The sequence below is a fragment of the Notamacropus eugenii genome, chromosome 4 (assembly GCF_028372415.1).
Source record: "Notamacropus eugenii isolate mMacEug1 chromosome 4, mMacEug1.pri_v2, whole genome shotgun sequence".
NCBI lineage: Eukaryota > Metazoa > Chordata > Mammalia > Diprotodontia > Macropodidae > Notamacropus > Notamacropus eugenii.
The window spans coordinates 395,174,068-395,192,992 of record NC_092875.1 but is presented as its reverse complement, the minus strand read 5'-3'; the positions used below and the strand labels follow the sequence as shown (position 1 = coordinate 395,192,992).

Here is an 18,925-nt window from a genome sequence, read left to right as displayed (position 1 = left end):
AAAGGATCACTGGAACAGTTGGAGGCAATGTCTGCTTTGGAAGCAGAGGACAATTTACCACACTCAAGTGGAACTTTTTCATAACACCACATGAATGGTTTTAAAAAAGGATTCCCAGCAATCAGGAATTGTGAATTATCCTTCAGTTACAAGTATTCTCTAAGTCTAGGCCTGAGCCCAGTTTCCTCTGGTCTTTGTACATTTTTGTGAAAGACCAAGCTACAGATATTGGGGAGTAGGGTGGGGAGGGGAGAGATGTTATACACCATCTTCAGTAAACTTCTTTCTAAAAACAAGTTGGCTGACTAAATGATTCTCAAGTGATAAAGGACACTGGTGGGAGTTCAAGCTCATAGCATTAAAGAATTACCTCCCTGATTCCACAGGGCATTCCCTGGATCCCCAAGGGGAAAATGCAGTCTTGCTTTAGGACCTGAGGCTCATTTGTAAGAATGGGAACTGGAATAAGAATACGTGGAGCTGATGTGGGCTACAGTTTCTTACCAAGACATTAGGGAGAATACGCTATTATTGGCACCTAGTAGGGAATGCTGATTCAAGCAATTGCAAAGTCAAGTCCTCTACCTGTCAGAAACATTGTCCAATGTTTCCGAATTTCCATTTGCAGAGGACTCCAGAATATATCTCCTGTGAACAAGATCTCTGTCTATTAAATTCTTCCATCATCCACTGTAGAGGTCTGAACATTAAATCTCCAGAAAAGGCAAGAAACTTGATTTTAGAGACAAATTTCAGATTATCAACGCAGCCTGTGGAAAGTTCAAGCTTGGAACCATGACTAACACAGTGCTCAGCAAAGAACCCACGTGAGAATGGAGTATGGAAGGGGTGACTGATCAATCACTAATCTTCATCACAGTCTTCATCTGACAAAGGTCTATGAATGTAAAGAAGAGCAGGAAGTTTCCTAAAATGGGATACCTATTGAAAGTTTTAAGTCAATAATGCCATTATACTCTTTGCACCAAAGTTATCTAGGAATCAAAGAGTTAACATACTTTCCAGAGCAAACCGTTATTGCTGGAGAATACATAGAATCCAGTCCAGTGTATCTGTAATACAGCTCAGAAGTGCTATCAACTACCATTCTTGAAAACAGTCTCTTTAGTTCTCTTTTCAAACTATAAACACATGAGAAAAATCTAGAATAAATTTATGATTAAAAAATTATCTGGGAAAGGGAAAACAGAAGTTTCATTTCATTCCTCAAATAAGAACCTTGAGGATTAAGGTCACATGGCACAACAACATCATAGAATTATGAAATATCTAGTAGTTATAATGTACCTAAGGGGGAAAAAGTGCTGAAGTATTTAAGGATCTTATCTGACCATGTATCCCCTAATGTTATTAATTTTTCTACCTTTTTCCTCCTTGTCTTTTTCCTCCCAGTTCCCAGTAATCTCTAATTAACAGCAAATGAGAACTAAGAAAGACTTCAAATGCCATAGAGGGAATATAGCACTAATTTGTTTTGCCTTGATAACATATCACTTCCTTTTTTTTGTCTAGATGGCAGCATACACCAATGTGAATATTCTTTAGCTACAAGTTCAGGCTGAAAAAGACTTTTCCCCCTTTTCCTTCACCATATTTCTAGGTATGAGAGTCAAGTTACCAACATGCATAAATATTCAGCTTTATGAATAAAATTTTCAAAAATTGAAGGAAAACATATTTAGTTTGCTAAATTTGTTAGCAAGGTTGTCAGGTACATCAAATCTATATATTAAAATTTTAATCAATTTTGCTTGGAAAACATATGGAATGTAAGTTAACCAAGAGATAATCTGAAACTCTACAAAAAAAAATGTTTCAATTTGGTTTATTGGATATAGGCTTGAAATTTTGTTTCAGTGTAAAAAAGGTCTAAGAGATATCACCAAGGAACTATTATCAGCAGAAAAGGAATTGGGCTTTGTAGCAAGAGGTAAGGAAAACAGATGTACTGCCTGACTGCTGTATCAGTATTCACAAAACGTAAAGGGACCTAGAGTCAGGCCCCTAACATGTCATCTATAGTTACTACACAAAGGCTGGAAGAAGAGAATTAATGTTCCATAGCAATAAAACAGGAGGAAGTCAACAACAATTTTGTCTAATCCCCAGATACCTTAGACTTGGACTCCAAGAAAAGAATGACATCACAGCGTTCATACTTAGAGTGAAGAAGAGAGAAGTAAATTTACAAACAAATAATGAACACACAGCAAGTACTACTAATAAACATATATGCTCTCTTCTTCCCTACTATGCTGGTTTTAAAAGTTGTGAAAGGTAACAATTCCTCACTTTTTCCCTATCACCAGATTATCACTAACTTGCCTATATAGCATGTTTGATGATGAGGGAGCTTCAATGATTATGTTCTGAAAAGAGCAAATTGGGTTATAAATGTAACTCCTATTTGAGATTAAACATAACAATTATACATACACACACACACTCATACACAGAGCTAGTTAATTTAAAAAGTCTGAGCAGTGGCCACTACTCAATGAATACTCTCATTTAGTGATACGATATCACGAGCCTTGCCCATATCTGGGCAAATCCTTTCAATAATTTTCTTTCTAGGAACTAAGGATATGGATATTATAGGTAAAAAGCCTCAAACCCAGGGGAAACAGGGGCATAGTGAAAGGATATTTAATTTTTAAGTATCTTCCAACCATGATTAAAATAAATGTTACACATTATAAACAGGCAGAGGGAATTGGACTTGTTTCACTTGATATGTTTAACAGAAAAAAAAAATCAATATTACTTTCTTGAGTTATTACTTACCACAGAGGGCCAATTAAACTAGGATTCCCTGGGTGAAAGACATTTCCTTTTTTTAAAAAAAAAAAGCCTATATTTAGTGTATTTTTCTCTTGTAGGAGTAAATACTAATAATGGACTCAGGCATACATATTAAGTAATGAAGGGTAGTGGGCACCTGCTCACAGAAAAGGGACTGCAAGTCTAGGTCAGGTCTTATTCTCCATTAATTATTAACAGCAGAATCCCTAATGGTTTAGTGTATGTCACCCTGAAACAGTGCCAAATTGTCAGTGGTCTCTGATGTTGACTCACTGATTCTGATGTTGAAAGCATTTCATACAATGAAGTAGGGGAGAAAAAACGAGGCATTAACGTATACCCTATCGAAGCAATCAAAGTTCAGTTCAGCATTATTCAAAAGTGGGATAAAAATAAAACCAAATGTAATTTTTGCTTGCTTTTTCTCTTTTTTCCAAGAAAATCTGTAAAAACTAAGCACAAGAAGGAGGAAATGAAGTTAACATCAAAGAAACTTTGTCCAAGGGAGTAAAACGTCCCAGTGGGGCGAGAGCAGGATGCTTCAGTAATTAGATTTACCTTTCTGGCTGACATCCCTTTCTGTTTTTCTTTACTGAAGAATGATATTGAGGAGGAAGTATCAGTAAGACCCCACCTTAATTATAAAACATGCATCCTATCATCACATGATTCCAAAGTTGTGGGGCCCAAAAGTATGAGTTACAATATGAACCTTTTTATAAGGTACTATAATAATGCTTCAATATTTTTACTTCAAGCTAGATTTGCTTTCAAGCAACTGTTACACAGTATAAGGATTACATACAGAAACAGTCTATCTTACGCTTGCTGGTAAGAAGTACATAAAGGCAGGAACTAGAAGGTCTTCTACCTACACAGAAGGAAAGAAATAATGAAGGCATTCTACTCAGTGCCTCATGTAGCTCCCACAATGGCATGTGAAACGTGAGAGGCAGCGCCCACCCTCCACAACACAGTGACTAAACCAACCTTCTGTCTGTTCCCACACTGTTACTGGTCATCTTCCTCTCCACACCCCTCCAAATTCCACCTACCCCAAAATTTAGTTCTAATCAGGGATTTCTAAGTTACTACTAACAATCATTTATCCAGTCATTCTCTGTTTTCTCAATATACTGCTTTGTATTTCATCTTATTACATCTTTTGCCATATGAAATGCCATTCTGTGGGAAGGCCTGGCACTATCATTCTTACTGATACACTCATTCAATGGCTACCTTGCTTTGATTTTTCTAAGATGGAACTTCAGTGCACCACACCATTCATGTAGCACTACAAGGTCAGTTTCCCTGGCTTGGACCAAAACTAACAAAGGCTATCCCTTACCATAATCCTAACCATCACAAATGACACTTGGGTGTCACCAAGGAAGACAAGCATATCACTTCAATTTATTTGAAAATAAAAGGTATGTATATACGTTGACATGTACATTTTATTTGATAAAATTCAAATGAAAATTTATAGCAGTCTCAAAATCAGTGACTGAAACTCCTTTAATTGACTCAAATTTGAGGGAAAAAATTAGAGAATGACACAATTTTTTCCCCCGACACAAGGGCAAAAGTAGAATTTGAAACTACAAAGAATGCATTAATGTCATCAATTGATAGAATATTATACTGCCATTTAATAAATTATTCTCATTCAACTAAATTTTAAGGAAACTTATTTTTAAGTTATTTTAGTCTCTTTTCAAAGAATATAAAATCAAATAAGTTCATCACATGACAAGCTGAAAAAAGGTAATTAATTATAAGGAATAAGAAAAAGCTATCTTTAGACTACCACTGGTCCACACTCCTGGTTGGATTCAGAAATCAAAAAGACACACACAGACACAGACATACACTCACTTTCCCAGTCTCCCTCTTTCTCTCTCTGTGAATAAATTCATTTCCTTTTAAGGAAGATGACAGGGGTTCATTTGGCTTTAAGTGTTCAGAATGAAAGCAACAATCTTACCTCACTTTCACAAGCTATTTTTCTAAATTGCAAGCTAGCAGCATAATGATTAAAAAGCCAAATATGAGGTATTTCAACCATGCCGTATAGTTAAATCCCTTCTATGAGACTGGCATATGGTTCTATCTTTGTTTTGTAAATGACTGAATTTATTCATTTTCTACTGAACAGGATCTGCCCACAATCAGTCAATTTAGGCTCAGTTAAGAAGAGGTTGCCTAGTCCCCAAAGTCCTGGGATGAAAACCATATAACATGTAAAAAGAACACTTCTGTTCTAACATTAGTGTTGGAGGATTAAATGAGTATACCCTTTCCCACAGGTTGGGGGAAGGGGAACAGTAAGAAAGGCGGAGGAAGAGAATACATTTAAATGTTCAAATCAAACCATTTCTTTTTTAAATCACTACGCTGAATTTGGAAAGAATCCCACTCTGTCCTTACAAGGATGTGCATGACGTGAACAATCCTCTGAATACCTACTAGGCCCTACAATATTTGGGAACTAAACGATATCCATAGCAAGTGGAACATATTACTAAAGGAAAGTGAAACCCAATAGAGAAAAAAACAACAAAGAACAAACAAGTCACCTTTTTTACACTATTAAAAGAAAAATAGAATCTCTAAGCTCCTTTACTCCTACTTACCATCCTGTCATCCTCCCCTATCTACTCCTCACCTTCAAATATTGTCCTGGGTGCATACGAAGCATTTCGGATTGACTAGAAAAAGAATCCAACAACTCAACACTTTACCATGTATGGTAAAATATATGCTTATTATTCTCTTATTCATTTACTAAGCATTTACTACATGTGCAGCACTATGCTGTACACATTTGTTGAGCATCTACTATGACTCCAGGCCCAGTGCTAAATGCCAGATACACAGAGAGGCAGAAGCTTACAGTCTAATAAGAAGGGTATGAAGATGAATAAAATCCAGTTCCTGTCTTCTACATATACTAGGAGAACCAGTCAAGTTCAGAAACAGGCATGACAGAAGGTAGAATTAGAGAAGTTTCCTAAAAGTTGCAAAGTTAGACTATGAGTAACTTGAAGGCAGAACTGTTTTGTTTTGGGTTGGGTTTTTTTGTCTTTCTTTTTATCTCCAGCACTTAGCACAGCACCTGGCACATAGAAGGATCTTAATAAATGCTTGTTGATTCACTAGAGAGAAAACATCTAGTTAGCAGAGAGAGGTGTGAGCAGAGAGAGCAGGAAGAATTTTATCTGAACTGGGCTGTAGAGGATGAGTATAAATTTGACAGAAAGAGATGGAGAATGATATTCAATGTAGAGAGAGTATAATGAACCAAGGCACAAACATGGAAGAGTGAGTCCATGAGTGTAGGGTAAATGTCTGGGAAGACAAAGAGAGAAGACAGATTGGTAGATAAAGGTAGATTTAGGAAAGAACTCAAACCTAACATGTCTAGAACAGGCTTCATTTTATTCTCCCAGTCCTTTCCCCCCACCCAAAGCCGATCCATCCTCCAAAATTGCCTATTCTTGTTGTTGACATCCCACCATCCTTCTAGCCACCCAGGTTCTCAAATGCAAAGTCATCCTTAACTCTCCATTGTTCTTCAACAACCATCTGCACTTAGCTGCCACATCTTATTCATCCTATCCACACTGCCTCCACTGTAATTTAAGCCCTCATCGCCTATTCTGGTTGCCTTCTAATTATCTCCCCATTTCTCTCTAGTCCATCTTCCACACAACTGTCAAAATGACATTCCTAAAATACAGATTGGTCATGACCTACTCAAAACCTTCAGTGTCTTTCCACTGCTTCTAGAATAAAATACAAAATCCTCAGGATAACATCTGAAGCCCTCCACAGTCTGTTTCCCACCTTCTTTTTCACTCTTTTAAATATTATATCTTTGCTTACAAGCTATTCTAAAGGACAAATGGTCTCCAGTGTTAGGAATGTTCTTCTTCCTTACCTCAGCCTTCTAAAATCCTTAACTTCCCTCCAAGTACGATTTGTGTCCTATATCTTACACTTTTTTTGTTGCTGAGTCATTTTCAGTCTTATCTGACTCTGAACCCCATCAGGGGTTTTCTTGGCAAAGATGTTGGAATGGTTTGCCATTTCCTCTTTCAGTTCATTTTTACAGAGGAGGAAACTGAGACAAACAAGGTTAAGTGACTTGCCCAGGGTCATACTAGCAAGTGTCTGAGGTTTGATTTGAACTCAGGAAGATGATTCTTCCTGACTCCAGGTCCAGCACTCTATTCACTGCGCCACCTAGTGGCCCCCTTGTTACACAAGAGCCTGTTTTTACTTTCTTCCTCTTGGAATTACTTTGCATAGTTTAAATTTACTTGTACACATACGGTATCCCAACAGTATAAACTTCTTGAGAGCAAAGACTGCCTTGTTTTTGACTTTGCATCTTTGGTAATAAGCACAGGGTCTTGCACTCAGGACGATAATAACAAATGTTTGTGGAAAGGAATTTTGTCAGAGGTCAAGGAATCTGAACTTTGGTAGGCAATGGGGAGTTAATGAAGGATTCTTAGGAAAGGATGATCAGAGATCCCTGTCCCATGAATTCAGCTATAACACATGCCAAATAATGCTCTCATTCCCTCCTCCCATCCCTGCTACTACATACACAACACATTCCTGGAAACTGAGGGAAGTTTAAATACTTAAAGTTCCAAAAACCAATTTTCGCAGAGGACTGCCTAGAAGCATGATCCTGCAGAGACCCCACCAAGGAGGAATCAGTGTGTCTCACTTTAGTAGCCAGTTAAATACTGGCAGTGGAGGTCCCTTTTCCACATTCTCATCACTAAATCTCCACAAGTGCTAAGTTTGAGAAGGGATAAGGTTGTTCCCTCCAATGGCAGAGTGACATTACTTTCTTTGGGAGCAGGGTAAAAAACACTGGCAATCTCTTAGAAAGAGTTCTATCTTGGGAACTCTTCAATGCTTATAGTTTTAAAACAACGCATTTAATCCTAAGAATCAAAAAGCTCCTTAGAAATCTTCAATTTTGTCCAAAATTGCAAAAAAAAAAGATTGCTATCCAAAAACAAAACAAAAACATCTTGTCAAAATCAGAATCTGGAGCAACCTGACTGGCTACCTACCAGTCAGTGGAATGGGGACAGAAAAAAAAGAGGAAACAGAAGTCTTTCTGAGAGGCTAAAAATGGCTACAGAAATACTAGATGTAGTTGAAAAGGCTTTCTAGTATCCCCCCAAAAAACCATAAGAAAATTTAAAAAAAAACTGTATTACACAATGTCCCCAAATTTTAAAAACATTTGGGTGGATGAATTTCTTCCATGTTTCACTGTGGTGGTAAGGTGGAAGGAGCACTGGGGTTTAGACTGAGAAAAGCTTTGTTCTAATTGTGGCTGTACTACCTTTATGATCTTGGGCAAGTCAATCAACTTGAGTTTCTCTAGTGGTAAAATGAAGGGATTATAGGATCACAGTTCTTCAGCGGGAAACCTTAGAGACCATCTAGTTTCAGCGGCCCTTATTTTAGAGATGTGGAAAATAAGGTCCACGGGGAGACTGACCCAGTGTGATAGAGTGGATAGAGTGCTAGACAGGAAGACATGAGCTCAAATCCTGCCTTAAATATTTACTAGCTCTGTGACTGGGCAAGGCACTTAACCTTCCTCAGCTACAGTTCTCTCATATATAAAATTGGGATAATAATAGCATCTACATCACAGGACTGTTGTGAGGATCAAATGAGGTAAAAAAAAAAAAAGTTGTGAACATTAAACCAAAAGCTATTTTTATTGTTAGCATTACTATTGATTTGATTTTTAGTAAGCATCAGAGGAAGGATTTAAACTAAAATCTTTTGGCTCCAGTGCTACTTTTCTTTTTGTTGTTTCAAGGGACAGATGATTCCTAAGGATCTTCCAGTGCTAATACATCCCCATCTAATTCAGGTCAATAAACTATACTAGGTCTCTACCAGCCCCAACTGCAGCATTTGAATATATGAATAAATGAATGACTAAATCATCAATTAAGCACTTGTTACGTGCAAAACAGTATGCTAGGGCTCTGCTCTAGAGGTGCTGAGATTCTAATAGGGGAGACACAAGGCAGATGGAAGGTTTCCAAAGGAAATCTGAGGGAAAAGTCCCATGGCCCTTGGGGGGAGAAGCAGAACAGGTCATGGTAGCTCTTGTTCAAAGTCATCCTCATTGATAAAATCCTATCAGTTACATTTCCTCTCTACATTTTCTAGACTCTCATATAAATAAAGTATTATAATGTTTATTTGTCCAAGGACTTCCTGTCGCAACTGTGTAAGGCATGACATCTTTCAAATAACATACCTCCAATAGCTAGTCATAAACTCTCTAGGTCTCAGGTTCTGTCACATAATAATAATAGGCAACATTTATATCATAACTTAGGATTCGCCAAGAGTTCTAAATATACCACATCACATTTAAAAAATAATAACAAATAAATAAATGTACCATATCTCATTTGATCCTAACAACCCCAGGAGATAGGGGATATTATGATTTGCATTTTACACATGAGAAAATTGGGGTAGATAGTAGTTAAGGGACTTGTTCAGGTATATAAGGCGGAATTCAAACTCAGCAAAGGAGGCTCCAACAAGATACTGTGGGTGAAGTGCTTTGAAAACTTTAAAGCACTATACAGAGGTTAACAATTACTGCGACTATGTGTATAACAGTAACAGCTCTTTTGTACACAACAACTTGATGTTAAAAGGGTTTATACAATAATCCTTGATTCTTAAAGCAAGCATGCAGTATATAACTACTATTTTGGATGTTTCACTTGAACAAACAGAATCATACAAATTTTACAGTATGTACACACACATATTTATTGGAGGCTTTCAAAGTATTACACAACTGTCATCTCATTTGAGACTCACAACCCTAGGAGGTTGGTGCTATTATCATTCCCATTTTACAGATGGGGAAATGGGTTAAGAGAGATTAAGCAACATGCTCAAGGTCACACTGAAGCAGGATTTGTGCTCAGGTATTCTTAACTCCAAGGCTAGAGCTCTGGGCAGCCCAGCTGGTAAAAACCAGAGCTGGGACACAAGCCTGGTCTTCCTTCTCTTACACCACGCTTCCTCTTGAATTCTGGTAGTACATTCAACAATGTTAGTATAAATAGCCTTTTTTTTAAAGGTGATTGCACACCGTGGTGTCAATGTGTGAAGAAATGAAAAAAATTAACACCCAAAGGGAAACGTTATGAAAATCTGACACTTGTTTGGCATAGGAGTGCATGTGTCATTACTCTGGACTGATTCAGAATTAACTATGGTATAAATCACATCCACAGCTCCACAACAAGAAGGCTTTCAACAAATAACCTGAAACACACTTGGGTTCTGCTGACAGCATTAGCACTCACCGGAAGACAAAGTCACAAATATTCTTTGAGCCTCCCAGAGAATTCCTACTGGCCTCCCTCAATTCCTTTCTGCCACCTAACCTACCCAGACCAGAGGCTTTAAAGTAGATATTTGCTTTGGGAAATCACAGTAATTCAACAGAAAAGTTACTGTCAAATGAAGGAAGAAAGCATTTACTAGTTTTTATTACTGATACTGCTATAAGAAAAATTTTATTATTCATTATCTGCTTGGTTATTTGTTTTTTTGTTGATGTTTTTTAACACCATTTTTGTGAAGTCTATCACTATTTCCTTTTGAAGTAAGCCCTTCAGCAAATAAAGAAATTATTCTTTCCACAATGGTGTGACAAACTATTTGTGAACTTAAATATTCCAAAATAATAATACTCTCCAGGACAGAAAAGACTATATATACCTAGAAAAAGCATTTTTGCTGAAGATGTCTTTGGGATATTCTGATTGTGTTTTTGAATCTGGTTTCACTATATTCCTTTCAACACATCAGGTAAGCATACCAAAATCAGAACTCTCAGCTGTAACTCACAGCAAAATTCAGGAATATCTTGACATTGAATCACTATCAATAAGTAACAAGTTCAATGAAATATTCGTGAAAAGAAACTAATCTGGTAAAATGTGATTTAACACGGACTTAATTTTGTGCAGAGAGGTTTGTATTGTAATAGATCTAATATTAAAACATAAATTTAAAAACAGTAACTGATGAGAAGAAAGGGTAATGTTCATTGGATTTAAAACAGTAAAAAGTTAAGCCCATTCTAAACATAAAATCAATCTTGTCTGCCTTTGCTATTTTGGACTCCTCAGCAAACACTGAAATGCTAAAGACCAAATCAACATTTTATTATGAGTGATTAATACCAAAAGAGAAAAAAATATATAGGGATTGGTCAGAGGGTAAAGAAAATTATCAGAAATCTCTAACCAAGCTCAAACTGCAGTGTGTTTTCTTCGGTTTCTGACAAATAACTATGGAAGAAAAGGAGGTGTTTTGGAGGGATTTTTATTCCTGAATTATGTGTTTTTAATTTTCACTTATTAAAGTAGTTTTAATTTTTAAAAAGGAATAATTAGGAGTAGCTGGGTGGTGCAGTGGCCAGAGAGCACAGGCCCTTTAGTCAGGAGGATCTGAATTCAAATCCATTCTCAGGCAAGTACTAGCTGTGTGGCTCTGGGCAAGTCACTTCACCCTAATTGGTTTCACACATATCTCTCCCCTCCTCCCAAGGAATGATTATTCACTGAAAATATTAAAATTAGTACTAGGATAGTCTGTATCAATTAAATGAGATATATTCAGGGCATAATGTCATAAATTTTGAGCTGAAAGAAGCCTTAGAAATCATTTGGTCCAAATTCCTTCCTTTTACAAACCAGGAAAATGATACCCAGAGACATTAAGTCACTTGCCTGAAGTCATACAGAAATTAAGAGAGTGAGGCTGGATTTAACCTAAAGGAGCTGTTACCTCCAAACTAAGCAAAAGTAAGTAAAGCATTAAGGTCATTAGTTGGTCACTAATTCAATTTCAGAAAAGAAACCCTTACAACCACACACACACACACACACACACACACACAAATTAATCCTGTTCCTATGTTTTGAAAACTAGAGCTTGAAGAATTTCTTTGCCAATAAAGGAAAAACAAATAATTGTGTCTCCAAGAATAATATTTTCCTTCTTAAACTGCTGATCCATGGATAAATCAGCATGCCACCTTTCCAGATTTAAAAGGCTGCTGCAACTACCAATTTAAATGTTCTGTGAAAAATAGGAAATCTTTGTAAGGTTAAAAAAAAAAAAAAAAAGACCCTAAAACATCTTAGAACTTACTGACCCAAAGTTTTCAAGTGTGAAACTCTGCTGAGGTTAAAATATAAGGCTGATGAGAAATTCCAGATCGCTTGAACCTGATTGTAATGGTAATTTGAATTGGAAAATCTTTCCTATTCATTAAAAGGTCCATTAAGTCCCACAGAGCTTCTGGTGGGAGAAGTTTGCTGGATGGGTGGAGCAGGAAGCAGAGCTAGAGCAGAGCTGAGAAGAAGTTAGTCCTGAGAGCAGTCAAAGCTAGGAAGGACGCAGGCTTCTGGGTAGAGTGAGTGATTTTTGATTGTGATTTTGTTTGTTAAGAAAGCCGGCTTGTGATGAGTATAATGGACCTGGTTTGTGGGAATCCTAGCAGGGGGAAGGCTTGGGGATAGTGTTGTCCTCTGCACTGTTATTGAGTATAGATTTTTGTTGCTGTGATGGATGTGGGTCTGAATAAATGTTTTGGATCTGCCTTCCAGGTGGAGAGTCTGTGCTATTTCGTTACTCTGAATTGTGCCCTGATATTCATGGCTGTCATAAGTGCTGTAAATATTGCACTGGTGCTATGCTGGTCCATCAGGATGAATATATACTAGGCTCACAACTGCTCCTGGAGAACACCTTTCATGTACATCTTGATGCTCAAGTAAAAACACAGAAATCAAAAACAGGCAAAGTTGCTCTTTAGTCTTAGGTGTAAAACTTTTAATAAGGTTTTTCTTTTGTTCATACACCCTATATATTTTACCTATATGACTTAATACACATGAAAATAGGAGAGGAATTAAGCAACTGAAAATAAAAGGAATAAACACCACCACTATATTTAAATATAAAAAGTTGTGTTAATGCCTTTTTAAAAGTATGTCACACTCTTAAATAAGCATCTTAATTTTAATTACTAGTATGAAGAAAAACAGGAAAAATACAGGCTAGTAAATAGCGCTATTATGAACACTTGCAAAGAAATGCCTATATTGGTTCATTAGAAAAAGAAAAAAAAAGTCTTTACTGGTGGGTAGTGAATAACTTGATTGGGCTATAAACCAGCTTACTCAAAGGAGAGATGCCTTACAAAATAGTCACCCTTCCTTTATGTACCAACGTTCCTCAGCCTACTTCCACCTCCACACACACAGCAACAAAAGGAAAAAAATCCTACAATGAAGCATGAAATGTTAAAAGTTTTCCATGGTAAACATATCAGATTCAAGGCTCTTTAATATCTCTCATAAAGCATAACCTGCTCATATGTACCACAGCTTAAAATATAAATATTTCCCCTGCTCCCTGCCCCCACCCAAAAAAGAGTAGAAGAAATCTACCAGAAACATTTGCCAAGAAATGGTGGTCAATTATGAAGTATTATACCGATCTATGGTAAGGTTATCCAGTAAATTAAAGCAATTAGCCTCTTCACCAGGATAATTGGATCTCAGGTAAACTGCCTATTGTAAAACATGAGATTATTGCTCCTAATCAGATCCAGTATTCTCTAAAAGCAAAATGATGCCCATTCTTGCTTACTTTTTGCTACAAGAATTAAGATTATCTGAAGCACAACTAATTTTCTGTCATTGTCAAACTGTGGTCTTTGATAGTACTCCATTTGGTCTTTGAACCTACATCTGAAAGAATATCATGTCCATAACATGACAAGGGGTCTTCTTCTGCGTGGGACATGAATTTGGTCAGAATGCTTTAAAAAGATAGATTATAGTAACAGGATGGAAGATACCCAGGTAGGCTAAAGAGAAATCTTCTATACAAACTTCTAATTGCCTTACACTGGTATATTTTTTGAACTTATATCCTCTTCTCTCTTACATATATCCTCTTCTCTCTTTTTTAAACACAAGAACTCAGATGGGGTCAGAGAAAAAAAGGAGAATTAGATATCAAGACACAGTGGTAGAAGCACACACAGCAGAAAGGGGAATAAGGTATTAAGTGTGACAGATCTCTGAACTCAGAGGGCCAAGCAGAATCAGTGGACAAGAAGGTCCAATGGTCAGAAGGCCTTCATCAAAAATGAGAGGCCAAAGTTTAGAAACTAGAACAGGCCAATGTCAGCCAAGGGTAGAGTAGTACTTTAATGCCAGGAAGCTGGGGCTCCATAATCTATAATAAGTAGCTGAATTTAAATCCTGGCTTTTCTTCAAAATAACTGTATGACCTTAGGCCCATCATATAACTTTTGTCTGCCCAGTGTCCTCATCTGTAAGGGGAGGAGATTGGAGTAGAAAGTCTTTAAGGTCCTGCCCAGCTCTAATCCTATTCTGTAAACTAGTTCTGGTAGCCCAGAAAGGTGGTATCCTACAAAACCCAAGTCTCTCGGCTGAAGTAAATAAGATAATCATGCACACAAAGTGCTTTGCAAAGCTTAAGAGTGCAAAGGAAGTGTCAGTTTTTTACTATTACTGCTCTCATTTCCAACCAGTCTGTCTTTGGATCCTGCAGATAACAAGTTCCTTAATGACTTTCCCATATTACATAGACCAGTCTTTTATCATTGGTCCCTCTCAGTCTCTCGGCTGCCTGCTCCTTTCACTTACAGGCAATGCTACCTCCTGTGATCTTTCCTGGATATGTCACCAGTCATCTGGTCCCAGATTCATAAAGGACAACTAAGAAACACCTCAGCCTGCAACTCTGAGAGTCTTAGCCACTTCTAGAGCAAGTCCCACCCTTCAGTTGGTCCAAATTACAGAGAGGAAATGGATAATTATCAGAATAAGGGTAACTAAATCACCAAGAGTCTTTTATCTGAGGTAACTAACATGAAAACTAACTTGAGTGGCTTTTGATCTTGCAGTTGTGAAAACTGGTATTTAGTGGTCAAAGCACCAACAACACACAAATAAGACTGCTGCACCACCCACTCCCCCAAAGACCCTGGCAGGCATAGTATAATCAGCCTCTTAAATTCTAAAATAATTCCTAAATCTACTATATTTACTGCCTTGCATGCCCTACTCAAATAATCACTTTGTGGAACAGAGTATTTCTTGTCAACTGAGCCTCTGCAATGCAGAACAGAACCTAGGGGCCCTGTACATCTGTCCATAGACAATGAGAGGCATTAGCATATGGCCTTTGCTTACAAGACACTTCTTCCTGGCTCTATAGAGAAGCCTGATGCCCTGGCATCAGGGACACAGTAATTAATCACTGAGATTTATGTCATTGCTGCCAACTGTGACACCTGACTGTTCTTTCAAGTCTTTGATATAAGGAGGATGCTTAGAGATGCTGGCTGGCATCTGTAAAAGGGGGATAGTAATAAGGTCTTGCTGCGTAAAAGTCTGGGAATGGCCTGGATGACATCTTGAGGTTCCCTTTAGCTCTAGGGTCTAGGATTATGTGATTCTATTGCTGAGAGACTGTAAGGCCTATGAAGACCATGCAGCAAACTTGAAAGGAGTAACCTCCAAAACCCATACTGAACCTTTGGAAAAGTGAATCCTAAAACACTTTGATAACTGCATACTTTGCACCTGAGAGAGATGCCTATGGAATAAGACACATTTAACTTCCCTGCCACCCCACTATCACCACCACTCCAAGTGTCCAACAATCCTTGTATCTGAATGCTCCAACACCTCATATTCAATGTGTCCAAACCTGAGCTTATCTCTTTTTCCTAAATCTCCTCCTCTTTCTGACTTCATTATTTCTGTGAATGGGACTACCATGCTACAAAATTACATTGTTTTCCATGCTCAAAAGCTAGGTGTCACCTGTGGAATACAGGAGGTGAGCAAAAATAAACAGTTACTAGAGATCCTGTATTAAAATGAGAAGAACCAGAAGGCTCTGAAAGGTACTAGCTGTGCAATTCTGGGTGTATTTATTAAAGTCTTTGAGCCTCAGTTTCCCTCATCTGAAGAAAGACAGAGAAAAATAAAGATAACAAAGACAGAGAACCAGAAGCAGAATAATAGTTAAACTACCTAACACACACACACACACACACACACACACACACACACAATCATAGGGTTGTGATGAGGAAAGCATTTAGTACACCTGACTATATATATGTGCTACATAAATGTGAGTAATTATTCATTATTCCTACTGCAATCCTCAAGCACAAGCCCTCAAATCCTCACTGCTTGTTGTTCTCCTCTTTTTCTCTTCCTACATATTATTGTGTCCCCCTTCTCACCCCTTCCCAAAATAGAAAAAGAAATCCATTCTTTGCATTGCTGCCAGACTACCCTTCTTTAAGTATTATTGACTGGTCATGTTACTCCTCCACTTAAAATTGTTACAGTTGCTTCTGAGTGCCTATGCTATAAAGATCAAACTCTCCAAGCCTGGAATTCAAAGCCCCATATGACCTAGTGCCACCCTCTTCCTAAAGCCTTATGTCACTCCCCTCCATGTCCTCCAACCACATTAGCTACTTGATGCCCCCTTCATACAGTGTATATATCTCCTGCTTCTGTGTCTCTGCTCATGATGTTCCTTACGCCTGGGCTGGTGCTCCCATCCCAACAACAACAGTTGCTGAATTCTTACCCCTAGCCCAAGTCAAGGGCTCCCTCCTTTATGAAATGTTTTCTACTATTCCTACACCCCTTACCCTGAATTTATCAGCAATCATCTTTCTCTCATGGCAAATCGTGAATGCCTTTTTATGTATTCATATTATTTAGTACTTTAGTTATTACACATAGGTGTCATATCCACTAGGCAAAAGGGAAAAGTAACAGGCCTTACAGAAAGTTTGTCTACTGTGCACAAAGCAAAATGATCTGTGCATAGTAAGCACTTGGTAAATTTTATATGTGTGTGTGTTTGTGTGTATAAATACACACACATACATTTATACACAAACATACACATATACCACACATACATTTCAGTTATAACATATGTCATCTTAAAGTTTTTGGCTTCCATAAAGATTCAGTTCAAATCCCACCTTCTGCAGGAGGCTTTCCTAGTTCTTTCCTCTATTCTGTCCAGGGACATTCCCTTGAAGATCCCCTTCCATTTAAACTTTATACATCTTTTATGTACAATTTTTTGCATTTTTGTTTCTCCCATTAGAACATGAGCTCTTTGAGGAAAGACATTATGATTGTGTCATTCTTTGAGTCCCTGGTGCTTAGCACAGTGTCTGGTGCAGAATAAGTACTGCTAAATATTTGTTGCCCAACTACAGAAGCAGTGTTCTAAAACACAAGCCACATCAATCTAGGACTCTTAGGCTAACTTTGGTGAGTAATGGGTTAAGCTTTCTTTCAGTCCTAGCATTCTATAACATGCACATGTAAAAAGTAATATATACATGTACTCACTCCCTTCTTCAGTAATCCTAGAATATTTTAAACAGATAAAATAATCTAGAAGGAGAAATGTTTAAGGGAAGGCAGGATGTGCAAATCATATACATAATCATGATTGACAAACAATATCTCCACCCCCAAAAACTCAAACACATCAGAAAATGAAAAACAACAGCCCCAAATGCTGAGCTATATACTGCAATAATTATTGTCATTCAATAAATATAGGAGACCACTATGATTGATATATCAAAGACTCAGCAATGAGTATTATCCTAATAAAGAAAAAACTGTCTTTATGTGAGTAATAGGGGTAAGTAAAAAAATGTAAAGTAAAGTAAGTAAGTAGGTAATAGAAACATAATTTGAACCAATGTTCTCTCTATAACATTACCACATGATCTTAGGTAAAACACTTAACTTTACCAGGCCTCAGTTGTCTCGTCTGTAAAATGGAAAGGGTGAATTTTTAGTTTTTGAGGTCTCTTGAAGTTCTAAATGCTATGTGATCCTGTGTTCTCAAATCAACACAGAATGTGAAGTCCTACGCCTGTTATCTCTCCAGGATCAGGCTGAGATTACAGTTCTTGAACAATACACTTATAACCCATACGGCATTGTGATGATAGATTTAAGTCCTAGATCTGTGTTTCTGAGGAAATGTGTTTCACAAAGAAACTGATCTTTTGTGTTTTATATAATCAAGATAATTTAATCTGAACAAGCATCTACAATTCAAGGATGTCACACCAAGTCATCAGCTTTTATTTAACATACGCATTTTTTGAATAAGTTAAGAGTAGAGCATGGAGAGAATTGATCTTTTTAACATACACCAATCAAGAATGAAAGTCATAAACTGTTATTTTCACCAACTAGCAGTTAAAAAATTCTAGGGGAAGGAAATATAAAGGAACTATGCTACACGAACTGAGAACAGAGAAATATGAACACGCTTGACCTTGGTCTGTCCCTCATCCAATTAGAGAGAAAAGAAAGAAGGAAGGAAGGAGAGAGAGAGAAGCTGCTTTAAGACTTTGGGATGTCCTGTATATGTGTATACAAGCCAGTTTAAAAAGTCATCAACCAAGAAGTTTTTGAACCCTCACCTTTTGAGTTCTCCGAGTCCTCTATTAGATGGGGAGCTGGGGTTTTGCCTTAGGAAGTTTTGCTTTAAATTGAGGTGAGTGAGGTCTTGGCTGTAGAAGAGGTTGGCAGGCAGATGTTCCAAGCTGCAGCAGGAAAGGTCCACTGAGCTGATACGCTGCGAGGCAACCTGGAGAAAAATGAAATTCTTACTACTGTGAAAATGTTCCTTTGCAAAAAGTGATCCTATCTTAGGGCATAAGCCTCAAGACCAAGTGCAGAAAAGTAGAAATGTTAAATGCAATCTTTTCAGACCATGATACAAAAAAATCATATTCAATAAAGAGTCATGGAAACAGAGTAAAAATTAATTGGAAACTAAAAAATGTAATTCTAAAGAATGAGTAGATCAAAGAACAAATCAAAGAAACAACAAATAATTTCATTAAAAACAATGACAACAAGGAGACAACAAACCAAAATTT

General features: G+C 37.4%; 1 protein-coding gene across 1 annotated transcript in view; it reads right to left on the bottom strand.

Annotated features, from left to right (window-relative positions):
- The window catches only part of PHLPP1 (PH domain and leucine rich repeat protein phosphatase 1), a 299,915-nt gene that overhangs the window by 85,690 nt on the left and 195,300 nt on the right, over positions 1 to 18,925 (bottom strand). The window contains exon 4 of the mRNA XM_072605517.1: positions 18,464 to 18,630. Coding sequence (XP_072461618.1) covers positions 18,464 to 18,630 — 167 coding nt within the window. The remainder of the gene's footprint in view (positions 1 to 18,463; positions 18,631 to 18,925) is intronic.